Source organism: Astatotilapia calliptera, chromosome 14 (genome assembly GCF_964374335.1).
Source record: "Astatotilapia calliptera chromosome 14, fAstCal68.1, whole genome shotgun sequence".
Lineage (NCBI taxonomy): Eukaryota > Metazoa > Chordata > Actinopteri > Cichliformes > Cichlidae > Astatotilapia > Astatotilapia calliptera.
This window is the reverse complement of record NC_137435.1, coordinates 14,072,268-14,097,476: the sequence shown is the minus strand read 5'-3', so window position 1 is coordinate 14,097,476 and position 25,209 is coordinate 14,072,268. Positions and strand designations below refer to the sequence as shown.

Sequence of the window (25,209 nt, the reverse complement as noted above, 5' to 3'; positions counted from 1 at the left end):
AGAACAAATTAAAAAAAAAAATTCTGACAATATGGAAATTTTATAGTCCAAGACAGCTAGATTTGACTTAATATTTTATTTTAACAAGGTATTTTCATCATAAACCTTGCTGTACATGAATCATATTTTTGATGTGTATTTCATACATTTGTTGAACCATAAAAATATTCAGTAATCTTTTACATCTGTTAAAAAGAAATGAAATTAACAAAACACACACACAAAACAAAGTTCTTGTTATCTACTAATTCACTTTTACTGTTTTCTAAGTCTGCCCTGCCCCCTTTTCCCAGATGGGTGGGCTGCAAGATTATCTAACACTGTATTCCAATAAAAAGGAATGACAAAACAATAAAACCTGATTACTAGGCTCAGAAAATCAGAAAGCTGCCATGTGGTTATTATTTCAAACCAATTTGCTCTTGCTTGTTTTACTATATTTCTACTTTTCTTATGCTTTATTATCTTCTGTATTTCCCAGCTCTTGTCAGTTACAAGGAGAATTTCATCTAAATGGGGTGCACAAGACTGGAGATGTAATTCTGGGTGGACTGTTTCCAGTCCATTTTTTTAAAAGTGTTCCTGACCTGTCTTTTATCTCAGAACCACAACAGCCTACATGTCATGGGTAAGTATGGCCAGGGGGGAATGAAGAAAAGAAAAAATTGTGGGAAATGAGTTCCATTGTATTTTATAACTAAAGTATTAATATCATCATGCAAGTTTCTTGACCGTCTGCTGTTATTTTTTCATTAAAATGTCCTTTTAATTGTTTTCATTCAGTGTCTGTATTTTTTTTTGTTAATTAATTTTGCACTCCGTTTTCCAAGTATCTTGTTTTTATTTTACAATAATTAACTTTTTCTTTTTTTAGATTCTATGTACAAGGATTTAGGCTGGCACAAATCATGGCTTTTGCTATTGATGAAATCAACAAAAACTCTGAACTTTTACCTAATGTGACTTTAGGATACAGTCTTTATGACAACTGTGCTGAACTTGGAATTGGATTCCGAGGAGCATTGTCATTAGTCAATGGTCAAGAGGAACAAATTATATTGGATCATGCATGTGCTGGAAATCCTCTAGTCATAGGGATTGTGGGTGATTCTTCCTCTACACGTTCTATTGCTATCTCCAGCGTCTTAGGTTTGTACAGAGTACCTATGGTAAGTTCTCAGTTTAACCATAGCATGTTATTGTTGGTTGAATTAACTGTATATTTAATACAATATAAAGCTTGCATTTTTGACAGGTGAGTTATTTTGCCACATGTTCCTGTCTGACTGATCGTCAAAAGTATCCATCCTTCTTTAGGACAATACCAAGTGATGGTTTCCAGGTAAACATCACCAAAATTAAAGCAATAAAAAAATAAAGAACTAAAGTATATTTAAGGATATACCTGATGAATACCTGTTTTCCAACAGAATACATAATGATGTGCTGTAAAGCTGATGAAAAGTAACTCTAATGAAAGATTTTTCTAGACTATGCACCTCTGTTCTAATCTGTATTCACATAGGTACGTGCTATGATCCAGATTCTAAAACATTTTGGCTGGACTTGGGCAGGTTTGCTCATCAGTAATGATGATTATGGACATAATGCAGCAAGATCCTTACAATCTGAGCTCAGTCGGTCTGGTGAAGGTTGCCTGGCGTACTTTGAGGTTTTGCCTCGGGACAAAAACACAGATGAAGTCAGGAGGATTGTGAATGTCATGAAAAAATCCACAGCTCGAGTTGTAATTGTCTTTGCATATGAGAGTCACATACTAAACCTTATGAATGAGGTCTGGCTTTACAACAATTTTATTATTAATAATTATAAAGATTTGAATTAACTATAGTGTGTAAAACATTTTGTATGTTTGTGTGAATGAGTAAAGAAATTAAATCATGTGGAATTATTTTGCAAGAGAAGCAATTCAATGGCATGATAATGTCCCTAAAGTATTTGCCAGTTTCAATATTTGGTATATTACAATGCACAGGTAGTGACGCAAAATGTAACAGGCCTACAGTGGATGGCCAGTGAGGCCTGGACAGCAGCTGCTGTGCTCCAAACACCTCAGCTTATGCCATACCTGGGTGGTACACTGGGTATTGCCATTCGCCATGGGGAAATACCAGGGCTCAGGGAATTCCTGTTAAAAATACGTCCCACTCTACATTACAACAATAGCTATGGAAATCGCATGGTGAGGTTTTTACATTTAGTATGGTATGTGCAAGAACTAGATATTATCATAATTTATATTTATAAAATCTAAATATTTCAGGTGAATCAGTTTTGGGAATTCACATTTCAGTGCAGATTTGCACCAGCTCCACCAGGCTGGCTGGAAGGTGGAGGTGCATTATGCACTGGACAGGAAAAGCTGCAAAATGTGGACAATGAGTTCTTGGACATTACCAACCTGCGGCCTGAGTATAACGTGTACAAAGCTGTTTATGCCCTGGCATATTCCCTTGATGACATGCTACGGTGCAAGCCAGGAAGAGGGCCTTTCAGTGGGAACAGCTGTGGTGCTTTGCAGTCACTGGAGCCTTGGCAGGTGTGATATCAGTTTACAGTCCACCTAACTAAACAAATTGTTTGCTTGTAATTACTTTCAGGGTGACATTCATCCTGTGGGATTAAACAAAATGCCATATGTTTTACTGGTTAAACAGCTGGAAGGAGCTAAAAGGATTTTCTGTACTCCTGATAGTGTAGTGCTTCGTATATTTAGATCGGAGAGATCATTGACCTTTTGTGATATAACTTGTTCTTCCTGTAATTTCTATATTTAAATAAAATAGGCATAATGACCTCTGAATAGTATGCCACTATTTCAATGTGAAAAATAATTTATTTCTGATGAATCACTTTTTTAACAGCTTGTTTATTATGTACACATACATACAGGTTATTAGTGAAATACCTTGATTTCTATATTTAAATATAATGAGTCCAATAGTTTATTTTATTTTTTTAACAGCTTGTTTATTACTTGGAAAGGGTGAACTTTACCACACCATTTGGTGATGAAGTGTCATTTGATGAGAATGGTGATGTGGTACCAATTTACGATGTGATGAACTGGTTGTGGCTCCCTGATGGAAGCACTGAAGTTCAGAATGTGGGTGAGGTTAAAAGGTCAACTTTCAAAGGTGAAGAACTCATACTTGATGAAGACAAAATCTTCTGGAACTTTGATTTGAAAAAGGTTATACGTTTCTTAGACTTTTACATTGTCACATGTATAGCATATGTAATTTTGGCAAGTAATGTTTAACTTTGTCCAATAGCCACCTCGATCAGTATGCAGTGAGAGCTGTCCTCCTGGTACCCACATGGTGAGAAGGAAGGCGGAACCCAAATGCTGTTTTGACTGCATCCCTTGTTCTGAGGGAAAAATTACTAATAAAAGCAGTAGGTGTTTATCTTTCAACATGGCATATTTATTTTTTTCTTTGAAATATAATATGCATTTCACCATCTTCTTCTTTTTAAGACTCATTTGAGTGCACCAGTTGTCCAGAGGATTTTTGGTCAAACCCCCAGCGTGACTACTGCGTTCCCAAGAAGACAGAGTTCCTCTCCTACCATGAGCCTCTGGGTATTTGTTTGGCAGCAACTTCACTGCTGGGCACACTCATTTGTGCTGTTGTTCTAGGGATCTTTTTCTACCATCGCAGAACACCTATAATACGTGCCAATAATTCAGAACTTAGTTTCCAGCTATTGTTGTCACTCAAGTTGTGTTTCCTGTGTTCACTTCTGTTCATTGGACGACCCAGGATGTGGACATGCCAACTCAGACATGCAGCATTTGGGATCAGCTTTGTGCTTTGTGTCTCATGCATCCTGGTAAAAACCATGGTTGTTCTGGCTGTGTTCAAAGCCTCCAAGCCAGGAGGGGGAACCAGTCTGAAGTGGTTTGGTGTTATGCAGCAGAGAGGAACAGTTCTGTTTCTTACATCTATTCAGGCAGCCATTTGCACTACCTGGCTTGTTTCTTCCTCTCCAACTCCACATAAAAACACCCAATACCAAAATGATAAGATTGTTTATGAGTGTGCATTTGGGTCCACTGTGGGTTTTGCAGTATTACTGGGTTATATTGGCGTTCTGGCTTTCCTCAGTTTTCTAATTGCTTTCCTGGCAAGGAATCTCCCTGATAGTTTTAATGAGGCCAAGCTCATCACATTCAGCATGCTGATCTTCTGTGCTGTGTGGGTGGCCTTTGTTCCTGTTTATATCAGCTCACCAGGAAATTATGCAGATGCAGTGGAGGTATTTGCCATCCTGGCCTCAAGTTTTGGACTGTTGATCACACTGTTTGGACCCAAATGTTACATAATAATAATGAGACCCGAATTGAACACAAAAAAGGTTATAATGGGTCGTGGCAGTGAATCTTAAGTATTTTTCCACATAGACTAGAAAAGCAGTTCTTAATCACACTTTTTGGACCCAAATGTTGCATAATCCTAATGAGACCAGAACTCAACACCAAAAAAGCAATAATTTCCCGTGGGACTGAATCACAATATTTTTCCATATGTAGCAGAAAAGTTAATGCAGAAAAACAAATTATTACATATTATACATTTAACCAAATATATTGAACCTTTAAAAAAATTCTTTCCATTCACACCATGAAAGTGAGAACATGGTAAAACAGTTAGGAGAACATATTAAAAACAGTTAGGTACTCTATTGAAACTCTATTACATTTTTTTTTCATGATTGTGTTAAAATGTGAATCATTTATACTTTTCCAATGCACGTGTGTGGCTCACCATGATTAAATTTAGCCTTATACATAATACAGAATTACTTTCTCTAAATAAACAAACCATTACATATGGATTCTTATTCTTCTTATTTGAAGTTTCCACAGTTGCCAGAAAGGGACAGATTTCTGGACGATCTTAATGAGTGGTTGTTGCGATCCGTCTCTGAAATTGCTGCACAGAGAATGAAACATCTATGATATGTGCTGAGGTTTGTGTCCTTGTCAGGATTAAGTCATCCTCAGCTTCCAGGTTAGGAAAGGTGGAACAGAAGATATTCAAATACGTCCCTCTGTCAGTTCTCTCATTCATATAAGGAATGAGGAAGGAATAACAGGGTTACATGCAGTGATGCTAGTGTTAGCCATGTTAGCCACCTTCAACAGGTACTCAGACTGAGTCCACAGGTGCACACTCAGAGGTTCAGTTTCATTGCAGGGTCTCTTCATTCTTCACATATACGCGTTGGTTAGAGTAAATCCTGAAGCTGAATGGCCTTTGTACAAGCACACACAATTCTTAGCAGGGCAAAGGTATAAGCACAAACAGCAGTGTAGATCCAGGCATCCAGCCTGTGTCTGTCCAACCAATCAGAGAGCTCCTTACATTGAGCCGCATGGCTAAATTGCATTGCTTCAGGATTTCAAAAATGATCCAACAGTTAAATTGTGTTATTAATCTTTTTATTTATATATACATTGTGAGGTTTCACATAGTTCCTGCTTGTTCCTCCAATTTCCCATAAATTTTGTGTGGTTTATTCCCTACATTAAGGAGTCATATGATGATGATGATGATAGTTTGACTTAATAATCAAAATAAATGGTATAGATGTCACGGTACTGGTACATGGTACATGGTACATTACCCTCTGTGTATATATTGTGTGTGTTTTCCTTTGTTCCTCATCAGGTTGTCTGCGTTTCCCCTTTCTTTCTTTGGCACTCCTTTGAGTGGCGCTGTCACTTGGTGTTCACTCTCTCTGCGGTAGAGTATCACTTCCTGTTCCAACACACAGTGGTATGTTTGAGTAGCTTATCTGCATAGCAATTTAATTTTAAAAAATTAGATAACTTATTTTTTCATAGTATAATCTTCACGTGCTTCATCCGAAGCACATTCTCTGTGTACTCACTCCTTAATTTATTGCCAAAGTATTTACTCACTGTGTCTTTACTGTTTGGCTAGCTTTATGGGCTCAATTGTGGTCATAAATATTTTGTACTTGTAAATCAGTTTTGTACTTGTAAATCAGGATTTGTATGTGTAAAATTAATTTGTGTGTGCGTAAAAAAGATTTGTGTGTGGATTTAGCCAAAAAAAAACCCTGCAAGTTACAAGTACGAATTTTGACCCTATTTTTCTTCCTTTCATCTTTTTTACACATATGTGGTGGTCTGCGGTGCTGTGCAGGGAGGATGGACGCACCTGCACGGCATCCGTAATCACGCCCACCAGGTTAAAACACAGGGACTCAGGTGTGTGTGGTGTTGTGTTGTGGTGAGTGTAAATAAAGATGGCTCTGAATGATGATCTGTGGTCCCGTCGTGCCTTGTTCTCACCACATTGGTGCCGAAACCCAGGAGGCGGCACGGCGGGTCCTTATCGGAGCCAGGGAAGGGAGGAGCTGGGCCAGAGGGTGGCCGAAATGGCGGCCGCCCAGCGGGAGCAGGCGGTGGAGGTGCGTCGCCAGCATGAAGAGCTGCGGGACCAGTCCGAGCGCCACCTGGCTTTGTGGATTTTCCTATAATACCTGGTGGGCCGGTCGCTAGTCAAAATGCCCTGGCTGATTTTTTTGTCCCAGTCCAGCCCTGGGTGTGTGCATCCTAATCCTTGAGTTGGCTGCCCGGCTGTGACACATCTCTTGGCATCGATGGTACAGCACTCGCCTGGTTTACCTCGTATCTCTCTGTCCATTCAGTTTGTTCAATTACGCACTCACAGATCACTATCTGCTCCAGTTAACTCCGGTACACCCCAAGGCTCTGTCCTGGGTCCTTTACTTTTTATTATCTATCTCCTACCCCTAGGTAATATATTCAAGAAATATAACATCAAATTTCCCTGCTATGCAGATGACACCCAGCTCTACTTATCTTCCAAACCTATAGCTACTATCCCACCCACATCTATTTCTGATTGTTTAAGTGAAATCAAGGTCTGGTTTTTGCTCACAACTTTCTTAAACTTAATGGCAATAAAACAGAATTTATTCTAATAGGCACCAAATCAAAACTGACTAAAGTTCCAACCAGAAGTCTTTCATTATCCATTGACCACTCTGTTGTCACACCTTCCCTTCAAGTTAAGAGTCTTGGTGTCATCCTCGACAGCACTCTTTCCTTCACAGCACATATAAATAATATCATTTTCGTAATATTAACTGCCTTCGTCCTTCACTCTCTCCAAACAGTACCACCATTCTTGTCAATGCTCTTCTCATATGTTGTTTCGATTACTGTAATTCAATTCTCTGTGGTAAATTCCTACTTCATAAATCTCTCCAAAAATTGAACATACAACACCTGTTCTTAAACAGCTCCATTGGCTTCCAGTTCACCTCCGTTTCAGCTTCATGATCCTGCTTCTTACCTTCAAAGCTCTTCGTGACCTTGCTCCCCCACATATATCTGATCTTCTCCATACATACTTAACCCCTCGTACACGCCACTCTTCTTCAACTTCCGTTCTGTCTGTTCCACCTGCTCACTTGCTTGGAACGCAGAGCCTTTGGTTGTTCTTCCCCAAGACTTTGGAATGCACTTCCACCAGATCTTCGGACTACAAACTCTCTCACCACTTTTAAATCGCGTCTTAAAACCCATCTATTCAAAATTACCTAGCCTTCATTATGATTCTGTCTTAACCTATATTTACCTCGTTTAGCTTTTATTCTTGCCTTTATACTTTAATGCTTGTTTTTTTTCATTTACTTTGTGATTTTATGTATTTATTTATTTTGTACTATTGTTAGGCAACCTTGACGGTCTATAATGGGGCCTATAAATAAAATGTATTATTATTATTATTTTAAAAAAAAAACTCACTCATGGAATAAAAAAATTCTGATGATGACAATTTTACAGTCAAAAACTATTGACTGAACCACCACTCACAACCACTAGCACTTTATATAGCCTCTGTAGAAACTATCTACACCCTCACTTATCTTAACTGCACTACTGTATAGCTCTGTGTAAATAATCATTCTGTACATTCGATAATCTTTAATCCTACAACTGTTTACAACTTGCATAGTTCCCATTTCTGTATAGCTCTATATCCCAGATTCTGTAAAGTTATTTATTTCATATTCTGTATAGTTTTTCATATTTATATCCTGTTCATATCCTGTACATAGCTTGTACTCACTACAGCCTGTACATACTTATAGTTATAGAATATTCACAACATACTTCATACCGTGTACATTATAACATACCATAATAGACCCATTTCTGTAATATACTCACATATCTATATTATTGCTAATATATATTGTAATATATCTATATCACTAAAGCACTTCTGGATGGATGCAAACTGCATTTCGTTGCCCTGTACCTGTGCATGTGCAATGACAATAAAGTTGAATTCTATTCTATTCTATTCTATTGGGATTTGGACTGTTTTGTTTTTTTGGGTTTTTTTTTTTAAACATTGCTTGTTGAGATATTCACCATAAACTTTGCTAAATATGAATTACAGTTTGTGTCATGGTCCTGGGTCGGTGACCCAGCGCTTTTAGTTTATTATCATTTTCTAGTTTATTATGATGATGATGATTATTATTGTTTGAGTTCTATGTGTTATATTCGGTCTGCCTTTGAGTCTGCGTCTGTGTCTCTGTCTGTCTATGGTGTCACCCATCTGTTTGTGAAGCTGTCTGTTTAGATCTGTGTCTTGTTTGGTTCCCCGTGTCAGAGTTTCCTGTTTTATTGTGAAGGTCTCTGTCTGATGTGAGTGTGTTCAGTTTACGTTTCCCCTGTCCCATCAGCTCTGATTTCTCCCAGCTGTGTTGCCCTCCTGTCTCTCATCCGCTGATTACTGGTGTGTGTATTTAAGCCCTGTGTGTTCTCCTGCCTGTTGCTGGTTCGTCTGTGTTCCTCGGTGTCAGTCTGTGTTACTCTGTGTCCTGCTCGTCGTCTGCCTCTCTGCCTCTCATCCCTTTGTCGTATGCTCCCAGGTCTGTTATTTTAGTTCTCCCAGTTTAGGTGTTCTCAGTTATTTGTCATGCCCCACTGCTTGTTTACCACTATACCTTGTAAATAAACTTCACTAGCATTTTCATCCACTGCTTGCATCTTGGGTCCTCCTTCCTCCACACCACACGGCTCGCCTTCCCAGCCGTGACAGTTTGATATTATGGCGTATTGGGAGCGGCTAGTGTAATCTCGTGACTTGGGGTAGAACTGCAGGCTCAACCTCTGTGTGGGCCTTTTGTTGTAAGATTCCCAGCTCACCACAATACATATTGCTCCATGTGCATCTGGTGTCTTGGTTGAACCAACACAACATTCATTATTCTATTATAACCATTGAAAAACAGAATGATATTTAACAAAAATGAAACCATAGACAAAAATAAATTATTTTTTGTGAGCTTGAGGTCATCTTGAGAAGTAATACACTCAAATCTGCCTAATCTTATCTAAATCTGCCTGGATACAAAAGTAATATCTGATCAGTATTTAACTCTTTAAAGCCGGTCGGAGCGGGCATGCTCCGTTTTGCGTAACTATTTTTAAATCCCCGTAGAACCGGAACCACGTAAGCTAGCACAATAATATTTTTTTGCATATGAAACCGGAGGAGTTGTACATACATCTTATGCCATCAGCTTGACCTAGGTCACGGTTTCCTTCCACATATAGCTTTGCAAAAATTGCATAAAAAGCGCTTGCAGGAACAAAAACATAATATTCCAGAAACACGCTTTGCCGATCCGATCAGCTGTTCATAACACTTCCTACATTAAAATAGACGTCAGCGCAAACAATCGCATGTCCGACATTACCTGCCCGAAACCGGAAGTGACGTCATTTTCGCGGAAAATGTAGCTTTTTACTTGTAGGCCTTAAAAGCCCATACTGATGTTTTTTGATGTTTGACTTTATGCTTTTCTGAATAGTTTCTGGGATGCTTAGGACTCAAATTGCACTACTTTAAATAGTTTATTTTGATGCACATGCTGTTTTTGTTTTGCAAATTTGCATTATAGGATTGTTTTTCGTTTTTTCTGCAGTATATAAAAAATGGTGTATCTCAAAAATAAAACTATGAAGACACTCAAAATAAATTTCCTGTTGTTGTAAACTATTTTTTGCAACTTTTTTGTATTTAAAGTTTTGAGGGATAAACCTCTTAAATTTCTCCAAGTAGAAATATATGTAAAAAACAAAACAAAAACAATTTTAATTTTTTTTGTAGTTTATTGCACTTTTTTGCAATTTATGTAGTTACTATGGACTTAATGCATACATATTATTAAAATTTGGGCTATAACAGTTGTATTGATGTATAGCAACTTGAAATGCTCCCAAAAATGGCACTACAGCATGTAAAAATATAAAGTAAACTCTTGCGGACTTTTCTATGGTAGGTCTTAAACGGTTAAGCCCTGCCCTTTCTTCTTGATTTTCACTGAAGGGCGGTGTGCACGATTCATGTCAATAAAAGGCAATGGCAATGCAATAAAATGCAATGACTAAGGTCAGAAAATCTGAAAGCTGTCATGAGCTCATTTTTACGAAGTAATTTGCTCTTGTTCATTTTGCTGTATTCCTACTTTTCTTATGCTATGTCCTCTTCTGTGTTTCCCTCCTCATGTCAGCTACAGGGGCAATTTCATCTAAACATAATGCACAAGAGTGGAGATGTCATCCTGGGTGGATTGTTTCCAGTCCACTTTTTCTCAAGTGTTCCTGACCTGTCTTTTACCTCACAGCCACAACAGCCTTCTTGCCATGGGTAAGTATGACAGGGTGAAATAGGGAAGTAAAACAAGGTAAATATGACAGGGAAACAACAAAAAGAGAGAGAACAGGGACAAACCTAATGCTAATTTAAATATAAATGTTATGTCTAAAGTAACTATACTTTGTTTTCTTCGCTGACGCTCAGAATAACGCATACTGACTGAAGCTTGTTCTTGATTATTTTTTCATTAAAATATCCCTATAATTGTTGTTATTTAGTTTCCTTAATTATTTGTATGAGTATCTTTGTAACATGTTTTCTAATGATGTATTTTTCAAATCAAAATGTTTTTTTATTAGTTTCTATGTTCAGGGGTTTAGGCAAGCACAAACCATGGCTTTTGCTGTTGATGAGATCAACAACAACTCCAACTTGCTGCCTAATGTGACTGTGGGATACACTCTTTATGACAACTGTGCTGAACTTAGAATTGGATTCCGTGGAGCGTTGTCATTAGCCAGTGGTCAAGAGGAACAAATTATATTACATAATACATGTGTTGGAAAACCTCCAGTCCTAGCGATCGTGGGTGAAACTTCCTCTACACGTTCTATTGCTATCTCCAGCGTCTTAGGTTTGTACAGAGTACCCATGGTAAGTTTTCAGTTTAACCATAGAATATTATTTATGGTTATATTGATTTAACTGTAAATTCAATGTCAAAAATAATGTACAATATATTGTCTGTGGTTTTCACAGGTGAGTTATTTTGCCACATGTTCCTGTTTGACTGACCGTCAAAAGTATCCATCCTTCTTTAGGACGATCCCAAGTGATGCTTTCCAGGTTAAAAAAATCAATCAGGACAAATACAAAACGTCAACAGCAGCTGATCAGCAGCACTCATGTTTTAATCTGTTTTCACTTAGGTACGTGCTATGATTCAGATCCTAAAACATTTTGGCTGGACTTGGGCAGGTCTGCTCATCACTGACGATGATTATGGACTTCATGCAGCCAGATCCTTACAATCCGAGCTCAGTTTGTCTGGAGAAGGTTGCCTTGCCTACGTTGAAGTTTTACCCTGGGACAAAGACACAGATGAACTGAGGAGGATTGTGGATGTGATGAAAAAATCAACAGCTCGTGTGGTCATTGCCTTTGTACATTTGAGTCACATGATAAACCTTATAGAAGAGGTGCAATTTTAAAAGAATCTGATTATTTCTTGTTATGAAAATCTGCATCTCTACTCTGTGTAAAAGATGTATTACATTTTTATTTGAATTAATACAGAACACAAATGGTATAGAATAAGTTTTAACATCAGGAAATACTTCAGTCACATCTTAATGTCACCAAAGTATTTGTGGAATGATCACTTCTTACATTTGGTAATATATAATGCACAGGTAGCCAAGCAGAATGTAACAGGCCTACAGTGGTTAGCCAGTGAAGGCTGGACAGCAACAGGTGCTGTGCTCCAAACACCTGAGCTCATGCCATACCTGGGTGGTACACTGGGCATTGCTATTCGACGAGGAGAAATACCAGGGCTCAGGGAATTCCTATTAAAAACACGTCCTGATCTACATCACAATAATAACTATGGAAACAGCATGGTGAGAGTTTAAAAATTTACTGTGGTAGTTGCAAGAATTTTTTGTTGTCAATGTTAAAACAAAGCATAAAATAAAAATTCGCCAATAACATATTTCAGGTGAATCAGTTCTGGGAATTCACATTCCAGTGCAGATTTTCTCCAGCTCCACCAGGCTGGATGGAAGGTGGAGGTGCACTATGCACTGGACAGGAAGATCTAGAAAATGTGAATACGAAGTTCTTGGACGTTTCCAACCTCCGGCCTGAGTACAATGTGTACAAAGCTGTTTATGCTCTGGCATATGCCCTTGATGACATGCTGCAGTGCAAGCCAAGAAGAGGGCCTTTCAGTGGTCACAGCTGTGGCACTTTACAATCACTGGAGCCATGGCAGGTGTGATATTTGTTTATACTCCATCTATGAGTAAATCATTTGTTCTATAATTACTTTCAGAACAAGATGCACCCTGTAGGATATGTTATTTATAATAGAGCACATTAACTTATATGCATATATATGGCGATTAGAGACGTCCCGTGTTTAATTTAGAATTGGATTTTAATGCATTTATATGTACAGGTATAACAAGTGCTAGATTTAATTTGCCTGTACTTTGAAATCTATTTCTTATATATTACTTTTATAATTTATTAATTTATAATTTTTAACAGCTTCTTTATTACTTGGAAAGGGTAAATTTCTCCACTCCATTTGGTGATCAAGTGTCATTTGATGAAAATGGTGATGTGGTGCCAATTTATGATGTTATGAACTGGTTGTGGCTCCCTGATGGAAGCACTAAAGTTCAGAATGTGGGTGAGGTTAAGAGGTCAACTTTCAAAGATGAAGAAATCATACTTGATGAAGACAAAATCTTCTGGAACTTTCAATCAAAAAAGGTCATAAATGGCTTTTCAGACTTTACCTTTTGTCACATGTACAGTGAATTTCATTCTAGTAAGTAATATTTAAGTTTGTCCAACAGCCAGTTCGATCAGTATGTAGTGAGAGCTGTCCACCTGGTACCCACATGGTGAGAAAGAAGGGGGAACCTAAATGTTGTTTTGACTGCATCCCTTGTTCTGAGGGAAAAGTCACTAATAAGAGCAGTAAGTGTTTATCTTTCAACATGCCATATTTAATTTAATTCATATTAACTATAATATGCATTTTACCATCCTCCCCTTTCTTCATCTTTTTCCTATTTATCAGACTCCTTGGAGTGCACCAGTTGTCCAGAGGATTTTTGGTCAAACCCCCAGAGTGACCAATGTGTGCCAAAGAAGACCGAGTTCCTCTCTTACCTTGAGCCTCTGGGTATTTGTTTGACAGCAGCCTCATTACTGGGCACATTTATATGTACTGTTATTCTAGGGATCTTTATCTACCATCGCAGAACACCCATAGTACGTGCCAACAATTCAGAACTTAGTTTCCAGCTTTTGCTGTCACTCAAGTTATGTTTCCTTTGTTCACTGCTGTTTATTGGACGACCCAGGATGTGGACATGCCAACTCAGACATGCAGCATTTGGCATCAGCTTTGTGCTGTGTGTCTCATGCATCCTGGTAAAAACCATAGTTGTTCTGGCTGTGTTCAAAGCCTCCAAGCCAGGAGGGGGAACCAGTCTGAAGTGGTTTGGTGTTACGCAGCAGAGAGGAACAGTTCTGTGCCTTACATCTATTCAAGCAGCCATCTGCACTACCTGGCTTGTTTCTTCCTCTCCAACTCCATATAAAAACACCCAATACCAAAATGATAAGATTGTTTATGAGTGTACAGTTGGGTCCACTGTGGGTTTTGCAGTGTTATTGGGTTATATTGGCATTTTGGCTGTCCTCAGTTTTCTTATTGCATTCCTGGCAAGGAATCTCCCTGATAGTTTTAATGAGGCCAAACTCATCACATTCAGTATGCTAATCTTCTGTGCTGTGTGGGTGGCCTTTGTTCCTGTGTATATCAGCTCACCGGGAAATTATGCAGATGCAGTGGAGGTATTTGCCATCCTGGCCTCAAGTTTTGGACTCTTGATCACACTGTTTGGACCCAAATGTTACATAATCCTGATGAGACCGGAGATCAACACAAAAAAGGCCTTAATGGGTCGTGGTGCTGAATCGTAAAAATGTTTCCACATAAATTAAAATGCATGCATGAAAATAAATACATATAAATTAATAAATCATGAATATATAAATAATTAGATTCATGCAAGACTCATATTGCTTATACTTGTATATCTTGTCTTTCTAAATGTGATGTATATTGACTAGGGTTTATAATACTCTTATATGAATTTGAAAGTATCAACAACAGAAATAGTAGATACAAAGAAGTTTTGACCCATTTTTCAAATAAATGAATTTTATGCAAGGTTGTTAGAATTTTAAACTTTATGACCGGTTCAAAAACTGCAGGTCACCTTCAGTGATCTGCAGTGAGTATATGGTTTTAGCGACTTTTAAATACAAGGATTTTTCATTTTTGAGCGCTAATTTTGGATTACAAGCAATTGAGACATTTGGCTTTCACTATTATGCATTCATACATATCATAGCAGCTATTTTCTTTCTTGCTTTCTTGCTTGACCTGTTTGAATCTCACCTGATTTGAATTGCGCATTCTGATTGATGGTACTGTGACGATAGAGGAGGGTTTTTTTCACCCGGTGACAGGATGTTTAGAGGTTTCTCCCAACAGTTATTTGGAAGAGCCTCAGTGCAGAATTTAGTGGCATTTGAAGTTAAAGCATGATTAAAGAAAATGATTTAAATGAGGTAGACAGAGAACAAAATAAAATCAATAAATAAAATAAAATATGTAAAAATAAATAGAAAATTAAGTAGATAATAATAGTGTGCACTCACCAAGTATAGCCAGCTTGTGTATACACACATACTGATATATACACTCACTCATGGAAATATGGCCTCATATTATTAAAAAAAAAAACACACATACAAAAAAAACCCCAAACAAACAAGGAAACAGACAGTGCTAAAAGAACACACAGTGAGACAATACGTTTTAAGTTGGTTTCCCCAGGGCTTCAGGCTAGAGTTTATTCCGAAGATTCCAAGTCAGTGAGAGAGAGATCCGATAAAACGGCTGTAGCAATGAGCTGTGTCTTCCTTCATTGCAATCAATCTAACATCTCCATCTCTTGTCCTACCATTGAACAGTCCAGCACATGCAAGCTCCTCAGGCTATCTTCAAAAACCACAACAGCACATCTCCCATGCAAATTAAATGGGTACAGTCATATCTGTTCATTGTCGGTCATCGCTCGATATTCGAAAAAAAGACAAATTTCCCCACTTTTTTTCCCCATCTTTTTAAAGTAAGCATGTTTACCCTTAATCAAAAAAGTAAGTTTCTCTAAAGCTTGGGATTTGGACAAAGTCAACAGCCAAGTTCTCAAATGTGGTCTAGTAATGGATCTCCGAGATTTGGCTATATGTATTTTGCTTGTAACAAGCAGTAGCTTGCATTTCAGTGGGGAAGATCCCTAGAATAAAATTTTGGACACGGATTCAGCTTAACACTTGTAATATGCGCAATTACATCTAAGACTTCTTTCCAAAACCTTTGGGTTTCAGAAGATTCCCACAGGCAATGCATTAGTGTGCCTTTGTCCCCACAATTAGCCTCTTGTCCTTGTCTTGTCTCGTGTGTGTTACTTTCCCTCGAACAGTCTCTCACTGTCGTTCTCTAAAACCTAAAAGAGAATTATGGATTTGATCAACTGGTCTCTGAATGCTATTGACACCCTTTTCTCAACAAGGAGTCTGGGCTCGGGAGAGTCCGAGTGCCCTGGAGGGACTTTCCCTGCCGGATACACGATGGATGGGTGGCAGAACTGGAGGGTCATGTGCCTGGCGGGACTGTTGATCGAGGACGCTGAAGATATCTACTGTTAGATTATAATATTATTTTATGCCATGTTATACCCCTAATTAAAGATTGTGAATTATTATGTAGTTTTAGTTTGCATTATTCTCCTGAATTAGAAGAAGCTGATAACTATTGCATTCGTTAAACTGATTTGCATTACATTAGACTGCTGATTTATTGTGGATGAATGATATTGTTTTATGATGTTATAAGAAATACTGTTTGCAGAAAGTCATCGCCTTATTTGTCTGATTAGAAGAGAACAGAATATACTGGAGTTTTCTGCCCCAACTCAGCAGGAGCAGATAAACGGGGAGCCAAGGTCGTAGCTTAGGCGCCGTGTGAGAGAAAAGCATGTGAATGTTTAGGCTATTATGATAAGGTGGGAGAACCAGAGGCTATAAGAGTTTGAGCAATGCTCCACCATTTTGAGATCTGAGGCTGTCTGCATATTCGGAACCATGATAACAGGGTTCTTGCTGATTGGAGCTGGATTGGCCCTGACTTATCGGAGAAATAAGAGAGTGGAACCAGCTGTTCAAACCTCCCCAAAGCTGCCCGCTGGAATCGAAGCGACAGGACGAGACGCTACCTCTCACAACGAACGCAGTGTGGTTAACACCTTGGAGACGCTTACAGCTGCTGTGAAGACTCAAAACAACACCATTGAGTGTATGTTGGGATACATCCAAGAGAGGCCTACTCAAAATGAGACCCTTGAGCGAAAGTTGGATCACATCGCAGAACGGCTCACTGCAGTTGTGGGGTCTCAGAATCAAAAGAATGATAACACCATGGAACAGAAGTTTGATACCATCATGGGGAGGCTTGCGGCTCTCCAACCGGAGATTGAGAGACCAGTGTCGGAGTGTTAAGAACAGCTTGAAATTCTTCTCTTCTGAGCTGCTCGCATAAAAAGAAAATTGACAACATCAACATGCGGACACCATGGCGCCAGCTGGGGCTGGAGCCGAACAAAAACTTCCTGATAACGACTGTGTGATGACTATTCTTCCCATCCCATGCAAGGCCACCTGGATTGGCTAGCAGACTGTTTACTTAGCCTGATAGGGCGAAGGACACTGTCTCAGCTGAACTATGGACACTCACACACATACACTTACACTGATAAGCACTCACACATTTCCCTTCCCCTTCCAATGCCTTCGATGCTTGTTGCCTCCTGGGAACACGAGGTGGGTCTGGGCCCGCGCTGGAGAGTCGGCGCAGTGGCAGGATGACTGTTGTGTTGCCTGGGATTACTCCTTATCCCCTACCCAACCCTGTTGCTGGTCACGTGCTCTATAATGTTGTACTGTGGACATTTATGTGCTTTTCTGTGCAGAGGAGTTTTTTTGTTTCCTGTTCTCATGCTGTCCTCCTGTAGCCCAGCATGAGTAGAGGTCTCTTTTTTTCCTCTTGTACCTTTCCCATTGTAGTGTACATTTCAGTGTTTTTTCTGTAATGCAACCGTTCTCTGACTTGTATCCCCATGTGATGTCTGTGTTGTATGTGTAAGGTCGGGGGGCGGGTTCATTCCACTGCAGGGCAACCTGCCACTGCATGTGGCGAATAAACTTTGAACTTGAACTTGAATTAACACATATGTCTGGAATGTTAGGATCAAATTTGTTTAACAGTGTTGGAGTTACATATGTTCTCTATAAACACCTACTTTAAACTAATCCAATATAATTGGCTAATGATTGTGTTTGGGCTTTCAAGCAGGCTTTCTGCCATTCCTCTATGGTATACTACATTTTAAGCCTTGACACCATGAGAATGTTTGAGAGCCGTGTCTAACGTTACTATAAAAGTGGGATATTACGCCCTTCCTTTGGTGGTTGTTTATTTCAGTGTCCTCTAATGAGTTTAGAGTAGACAGTGTTAGAGATTTTTGAGTTTTTGAAATAAAGCTTCTGATTTGAAGAAATTTTAAAAAATGTTTAGGAGGAATGCCAAATTTCTGTGTCAAGTCATTGAAGCACATCAAATCTTTATATTTTCCTGAATACAGGTAAGAATTGAGCAGTAAGGAGGTAGTGCTTGTCCTTTCTAAATTTCACCCAAGATAACTTGGCTGTAGAGAGATGGGCAACCCAATAGTACCATTTGAGGTCTAGTATACCTAGGCCCCCTCTATCATACAGAAGATATAGTAACGATAGGCATAATCTGGCTTGTCTGTTATTCCAGATACATTTATTGAAGATTGTTTTTATCTTTGTGAAGAAGTCATCTGATGGGCTGAGAGGAATGGCTTGGAAAAGATCAAGAAATGTGGGAAAACACTCATCTTGAGTATGTTTACGTGTCCAAACAGAGAGATTGGCACCATAGACCATCTATTGATTGATTGTACAACAGAGCTAATTGCTTGAGTGTAGTTTGCATATACCAATTCATCTATTTTTGGAGTCATTTTTATACCTAGATAGGTAAGGCTGTCTTTGGCAACTTGAAAAATTGATTAAATGGATGGTTTAATTCTTTCAGAATGTGTAAAGAAGAGAATGGCCAATTTGGATTAATACATTTTATAACCGGAGATGCTGCTGAATGAGTTAATTGTTTTGAGTAGCTGGAGAACTGAACTCTTCAATTTGGACAGCATTAAAACAATGTCATCTGCAAATAATCCAATTTTTGAGCCATGTCTGGATGTTCTGAATTTGTTTAAATTACGAAGGCAATCCCAAAAGTAAGGCCTCCTATTATTTTAGATTATTTTAATACAAACAACCATTTATTTTCCATAATATTTACATCATTTTAAAGTTCGAAGACTTATTTTTCTACATAATCGTCAATTTGGTCGATGCATTTTTGTAGACCCAGTGGCAGTTTTACAATGCCTATGTCATACCCGCTCGCCGCCACAGAATCGGCTTCCAGATAAATGTTCTTTCAACTTTGGGAACAGGTCGTAGTCACTGGGTGCGAAGTCAGGACTGTAGGGTGGGTGGGTGATGAAGTTCCAACCAGAGTTTTGCAGGACAGTGACAGTTTGACGGGCGACATGCTGATGCGCAGTGTCGTGGAGAATGCTTACACACAGTGCGCGCACTGCATGCTAGCGTAACTGTGTTTTGGGACTGAAAGGGGGTATTGTGGGTGAAAGGTGAACAAGCTGAAATTGTTCATCAGAACTGCACCTTTTAGTTGACTTCTTCCACTGCCACTGGTGTGTGAAAGAGGTGCCAGTAGCTGTGACGGAAAATTACCTGGTTATATTGTTTCCACTTTTTCTGAAGCTCTGTCAACAGGTCAGGGAAGAACATCACATGGTGTCTGTTGTTCATTAATTTTCTGCCCTCATCGCCCTCAACTTGTCTTGATTATTCAAGAACTTCATGATGACCACTCAGGGTGAGCCGTTTGCGATATTTTGGCCTTGTAGTCTATGTGCTCGCTCGATGATGGGGGGAGATGGGAACACACGTGCAAAAATGTGATTTCCCCTTGTTTAGCACTCTCAGGTAATCTGACAAGTCTCAGGTTGAATCTCTGGCAATGTTCCCTCTAAGCTGCGCACGTGCGCAATTGCACACTGCTGGCACAGTCTCTGCGCAAAGAAAATCTGCATTGTGCACAAAGAAAAACTCTAACCTGAATTGAAATTAAAATTAAAACTTCTACTATTCTGTTTTGCAGTGCTAGTCAGTAAGTGACTGGCTGCTCCCGTATGGAACAATGTCACCTCATAGTCCAGCCAATAATGCGATTCACATTCGTATATATGCAGCTAGTCACCGACAGGCTATGACAGCGTCCTTATGTGCCGGTGTTTTAGCTAGCAAAGCGGCGTGGCTGATGTGGAGTGAAGCCACGTTAATGACAACGTGTGCAACCATTGGAGATGTGAGCAGGACAGACGGAACAATTGACGGAAAAAGTGTGGACTTTATACCAGTTTTTAAATTGTGTTGATAGGCCACGTAAAACCAGAGTCAAAATATAAAATATATGCAATGTTTGGTTTTCTTCCTGAATACTATCGTTGTTTATATTTACTGCGGGAAGAAACGTTATATAAGAAAAAAAGCACGAACACTCTCTGCCTTTGAGCAAAAGCAAAAGCAAAAACACCCCCACCATTTCCTATTGGTCGAAAAAAGTACCATGTCAACCAATCAAAAAATGATATGGCAAGTTGTTAAGAAACGGGGGGAAGTTTTAGGAGTGACGGCGGTGTTTTGAGATGTGAGAGATTTGCGACGTTTAGCACAAATCTTGTGTTAGTGTGTAGTGTAGTCAATAGTTTTCTTGTGTGCGTCAGAACAATGAGGCGACTGCTGAATGTTACAGGTGTTACAGTGTCATCCAGGGAAGGACGGATGTTGTTTTGCTTTGCTGTATTTTAATGTGAAGTGTGCTTATTTTTTATATTGCATGTTTTGGTCATATTTTGTGCAGTGTTTTATTTAGATTGCATGTTTTGGTTATACCGTCAATTTGTCCTGGAGAGACTGCGCCCTTTTCCCGTTTTACTAATTGGACACACCTGAGAGGAAAGGAGCGAGTGGTAATTTACAGAGAGTGCTCAGTGACAGATGGGACTGGTGGAGCTTGGCGGTTACAGAGAAGCGGCGGGCGAAGTTGAGAGCTCTGCCCACCTGGGGTAAGTCTTTTGACTTGTCCCCTTTTAACGAATGAAAGCTGCCTAAAAGAGTAGTGACTGCCGCTGCCTCCCTTTCTTTAGCGCACCGGGGCACAGAATGCGGAGAGGAAGGCGAGGACGCCGCTGAGTTTCCCTTCTGCACCACTTCACTGGATTTTTAATTCTTCGTGACTTTTATACCGTGGCGGACGCCACTGGACTTTTACTGTTGTGTTTTATTGATTTTTATTGTGTTGTCCCCTGGCCAGGGTTGTTTTAATTCATTTTATATTTTTAACTATTTAAATATGATAAATTATATTTTAACTATACAGTTTTTATTCGTGTGCTTTCCCTTGGCAGCTCCACTGCTCTGTCCGTTTGGAGGAAGGTTTCCCTCCTTTAAAAAACACTGTGGAAATAAAATCACCTTCGCTCCGTTACATAATTGGCGTTGTCGACAGAATACGGAGTCAAGAGCAGTTGGGTTAGTCAGGGGAATAGTAAAATTGATGATGTGTGTGTATTCTGGTGCCCCAGCTGTAGTTTAAAAAGGATAGGCCAAATAAGAAGATGGAGGATAGACCGTTGGAGCCAAAGCCAAGGACCACTGAGCAGATGGGTATGGATAGTGTGCGCAGGTATGTTTGGCCACAAGAAGACTGAATAAGGAACGTCCAACCTAGGTTGCCATGGGAGGTCAGCTGCAGGGTTGCGGGACGTGGGGTAATGGTTTGCTGCTAGGCAGCAGTGCTTGGGATTAAGCACGAAATCCAGGTTAGGCCTGGAAGTATCCCCACAGTAGCAGCTAGGTGCAGTTTAGGACCTAATGGCTTCCGGATAGCTATGCTATTGGGACGTGAAATGGATTATTTTGTGGCATGGGACAGAAGGGCGCATATTATTATACTTCTGCTTCAGGTTTAATAAAACAGAAATGGGGACTGTGTGTCACCTCACCAGAGTGAGTCAGGTATGTCCCTTAGACGGTCCACTAGGACCACGTGTGGGATTCCACCAGAGCGTTACAGAGAGATGGAGCATTAGCAGGGACTGCTAATATTTCAGTGTGGGGGGATGTCATCCAGGGAAGGGAAGGTTCCCCTCCTTTAAAAACACTGTGGAAATAAAATCACCTTCGCTCTGTTACATAATAGGAGTGATACATCTCCTTTTGTCAGGCCTGCAGGTATCAGGCTGTTGTTCTCCTTTATCTCATAGTGGACAGAAATATTTTTTTGGAGTGGCACAAATAATTTGTGTGGCATCAAAATTGATGCAGAACACCTGATCTCGTTCTCTAAATATTTTGAAATGTTTAACGCCAAACGCCTTGGCTGCATTTAAAAAAAATAGCTGCAAAAAACTTTGTTGTTTGCCAAACTGTGTTACTTTTTTGAAGAAGTAGCTATATAATTAATTGTTCAACACTGGTTTTTGTATACTGTATTTTGCAGACAGAGAGTTACAGGACTCTCTCCCAGACCACAGACTCATACTCATAATACAAGTCAGAGCTTTATAAAAAAAGAAGAAGAAAGTTGTGTTTTCAAAATTGGGGTTCAAGTTATTTTTACTTCCAATAGTGTTAACATACGACACAGGTCAATGACTACATTTTTGTTTTACATTTTCATTGTAAGTAGGCTAAAGCAGTTAATTAAAAGTAGTCGAACATAAATGTAAATGCTGTAATTTGATTATCTTAATAAACCATGTAACTTGGATGGATTCGATGCTGGCGTGACCACAGTGCACACGTCTGATGTCGCTCACAGTGGTCCAAGGGATCGCTCAGGGAGTTTGTGTGTTCGCTCAGACACATGGAAAATTAGAGGGAACATTGATGTCTGGCTTCTGTTTTCCAGGTCGTCCACCTTTAGTAGGAGTTCCTGAAGTTTCTTATGAAGGGAAGCCTCTTTTCTTGTAAGGGAGGAGACGTTGTCTTCAACTTTACTAATACGGGTTTCAGCTGAGGTAAGCCTCTCTGACAAGACCCCATTTGCGTCCTTTATTTCTTAGTTTGATGTTATAACTTCATGCAGTTGAGTAGTGAAGTGTGTTTTCAGCAACTGAGTTGTGGCCAGAACACTAGTTTCTTCCATTTTCTCGGTTTCATATTCGTTGCTACCATCATCATCTGATCCTTCCTTTCCAACTGTTTTAGGCTTATGTCTATGTCTTATATGGTTAAGCGGCATGTTGACTGGCTGGGTCGGAGCAGAAGCTTGTGTTGGGACAAGTGCCAATAGAAATATGGCTTTAGCTGCGGCAGAAAATCGATGAGAGGATGTAAAGCTCGGAGCCCGAAGTTTTGCTGCCGTTCCGATAGATGCCATAACCAGAAGCCCTGAAGCATTTTTTTTTATCGTGTACTGAGAGTTTTTACCTAATGTTATTCTTACATTTTACACAATTCAATTTTATTTTATTTATACAGCACCAAATTACAACAACAGTCGCCTCAAAATTTAAGGGACTATTGTATCTTGATAAATTAATTTGTCATAAAGTAGCTCAGCAGTGTGTATTGCTCCAACGTGTCTATATGTAATCCCAACAGTACCTGGGAATGGTCCTGATGACGTGCTGGGGATGAGCCAGTCAATGGCATAACTACCTTTTTCATCCAGGAACTGGATGAACCCAGGGCACACTCCCTTTGACGGTGGGTTGGAGGATTTCATTCTGATTCTTTCAAAATCTTCCAAGACATATCCTTGGAACATATGTAAAACTTTGCAACAATATTCCTCCACAAGTAATCTCATCACTGACCCATAGCCAAATCAGTCATGATGGATAATGTTACAGGCAGTACTTGCACCAGGGCAAGTATCCAGTTCATTCACACCTGTCACATATGCTTACCCTGAACCTATTCATGTTTTTGAGAAAATGGTCCACTCAAAGGCGTGGCAGTTCTGCTGTTCTCTAGCAAATGCCAATCGAGCTGCGGAACAGCGGGCTGCATTGGGTAGCTACCACCACACATGCTGCTTGGACTCATGGATGTTTTTTTTTTAATGACAGAGTAGTTAAAAACATCCTAGAGTTGCTCACAGCAGGCTACTTTGAAGGCTTCTGGCAGGCACACTTTCATCTTTATTTCAAACAAGAAATGACATAACATTTATACATACAGCCCAGTTTTAGACACTAATATGAACAATTAAATGATAAACCATTTTGTATCCATGTGAGGTCTATCCATGAATTATTCCATAACAAATTAAGCAGATAAAAAAGTGATCAATTTTGTAAGTAAATCAATTTCTAAAGGTATCGGCATGATTCTCACCTGATAACCAATCCAATCCACACATGCAAAGATGCATAGATGTCCATAAATCACGTTTTGTGTAATAATGAGAAATGACAGAGAAAAATGACTGAAAACTGAAATGTATTTAATACTTTGTAGAAAAAGCCTTTGTTGGGGACAGCTCCACACAGGAGACATCTGTCTTCATCTGTCTCTCCTGTCCTCTACTCAAATGCATTCCTTAAGTGTGATTTTGGCCCATTCTTCCACAAAAACCAAAAAGTCTGCAAATCCTGAAGGATCCATGGCCGCCCGTAGGTTTTTCCATAGATTTTCATTTGGAGTCAGATCAGGCAATTGGCTGGGCCATTCATGGACCATTTTCTTTTTCTGTAAGTTTCTTTCACTGGATGCTTGGGATCATTTAGAGGAGTTTCTTTTAGGGTTTTGAAAACACAAGCAGGTGTGACATATACAAGAGTGCTGGGGTTGGGGACTCCAGGAAATCCAAAGGGGGAAAACAGGGTAGGTCACTCTTGCTCCTCTTCAGCCACACACTGCGATCTGCAAGCCGCGCTCCAACTCACTTTCAATTGCTTGGGTTTGTAAGTGACAGGTCCAGGAGGCCTGTTTTCAAAGACAATACAAGTTAGTTCATATGCAAGATACAAACAAGAACGAAGAGTAGTTTAGAGCCGGGGCTACACTGACACTAATCATACAAGAACCCAGCGATGATTAGCACCGCTTCATTGTCTTAATTAGCAACAGGAACACAGAGATAATGAGGCACAGGTGGGAAGATGAACCGCAGGTGTGTGGGCCAAAGCAGAAACCCATAATTAGTTCTACCCAGGCAGGAGAGAGAGTAAGAGAGAGTATCAACAACAGCAAAACTCCACCACTCTGTGTTCCTTCGCCACTGCCTCGTTTGAGTTTTGGACAAAATGGATCAGAACAGCCAATCAGATTTTTTTGCATCCAAGTCTGTGTTTGGCCGGTTTTGTGGCACAAATATAATGGTGTACAGAAAGAGCTGAACGCGCACGGGCAGAAATGTTGAGAGCGCAAGCAACACATTGCGAGTGAGCGCAAATGCAAAAACTGAGCGAGAGGGGCTGCTATTGTGTGTGTGTGTATG

At 39.6% G+C, this 25,209-nt stretch overlaps 2 protein-coding genes across 2 annotated transcripts; both read left to right on the top strand.

The window, feature by feature from the left end:
• The first annotated feature begins 320 nt into the window (after nt 1-320).
• LOC113036569 (extracellular calcium-sensing receptor-like) lies at nt 321-4,413 on the top strand. The gene is made up of 9 exons (XM_026192986.2): nt 321-628; nt 875-1,169; nt 1,256-1,342; nt 1,526-1,795; nt 1,997-2,203; nt 2,285-2,560; nt 2,987-3,214; nt 3,297-3,420; nt 3,503-4,413. Exons 1-9 carry the CDS (start codon nt 393-395, stop codon nt 4,411-4,413), a joined length of 2,634 nt encoding a protein of 877 aa, XP_026048771.1. The 5' UTR covers nt 321-392.
• A 6,138-nt stretch (nt 4,414-10,551) lies between these two features.
• LOC113036608 (extracellular calcium-sensing receptor-like) lies at nt 10,552-14,432 on the top strand. Its single transcript, XM_026193020.2, has 9 exons — nt 10,552-10,757; nt 11,066-11,360; nt 11,466-11,552; nt 11,636-11,905; nt 12,119-12,328; nt 12,427-12,702; nt 12,981-13,208; nt 13,295-13,418; nt 13,522-14,432. Exons 1-9 carry the CDS (start codon nt 10,588-10,590, stop codon nt 14,430-14,432), a joined length of 2,571 nt encoding a protein of 856 aa, XP_026048805.2. The 5' UTR covers nt 10,552-10,587.
• Nucleotides 14,433-25,209: the final 10,777 nt, after the last annotated feature.

Bases quoted from the DNA above. Each gene is read 5' to 3' on its own strand.
- LOC113036569 (XM_026192986.2), top strand. From the start codon at position 393: ATGTGGTTATTATTTCAAACCAATTTGCTCTTGCTTGTTTTACTATAT. The intron at 2,204-2,284 runs GTGAGGTTTTTA...TAAATATTTCAG, and splicing joins ATAGCTATGGAAATCGCATG to GTGAATCAGTTTTGGGAATT. The intron at 3,421-3,502 runs GTAGGTGTTTAT...CTTCTTTTTAAG, and splicing joins AAAAATTACTAATAAAAGCA to ACTCATTTGAGTGCACCAGT.
- LOC113036608 (XM_026193020.2), top strand. From the start codon at position 10,588: ATGTCCTCTTCTGTGTTTCCCTCCTCATGTCAGCTACAGGGGCAATTT. The intron at 12,329-12,426 runs GTGAGAGTTTAA...AACATATTTCAG, and splicing joins ATAACTATGGAAACAGCATG to GTGAATCAGTTCTGGGAATT. The intron at 12,703-12,980 runs GTGTGATATTTG...AATTTTTAACAG, and splicing joins AATCACTGGAGCCATGGCAG to CTTCTTTATTACTTGGAAAG.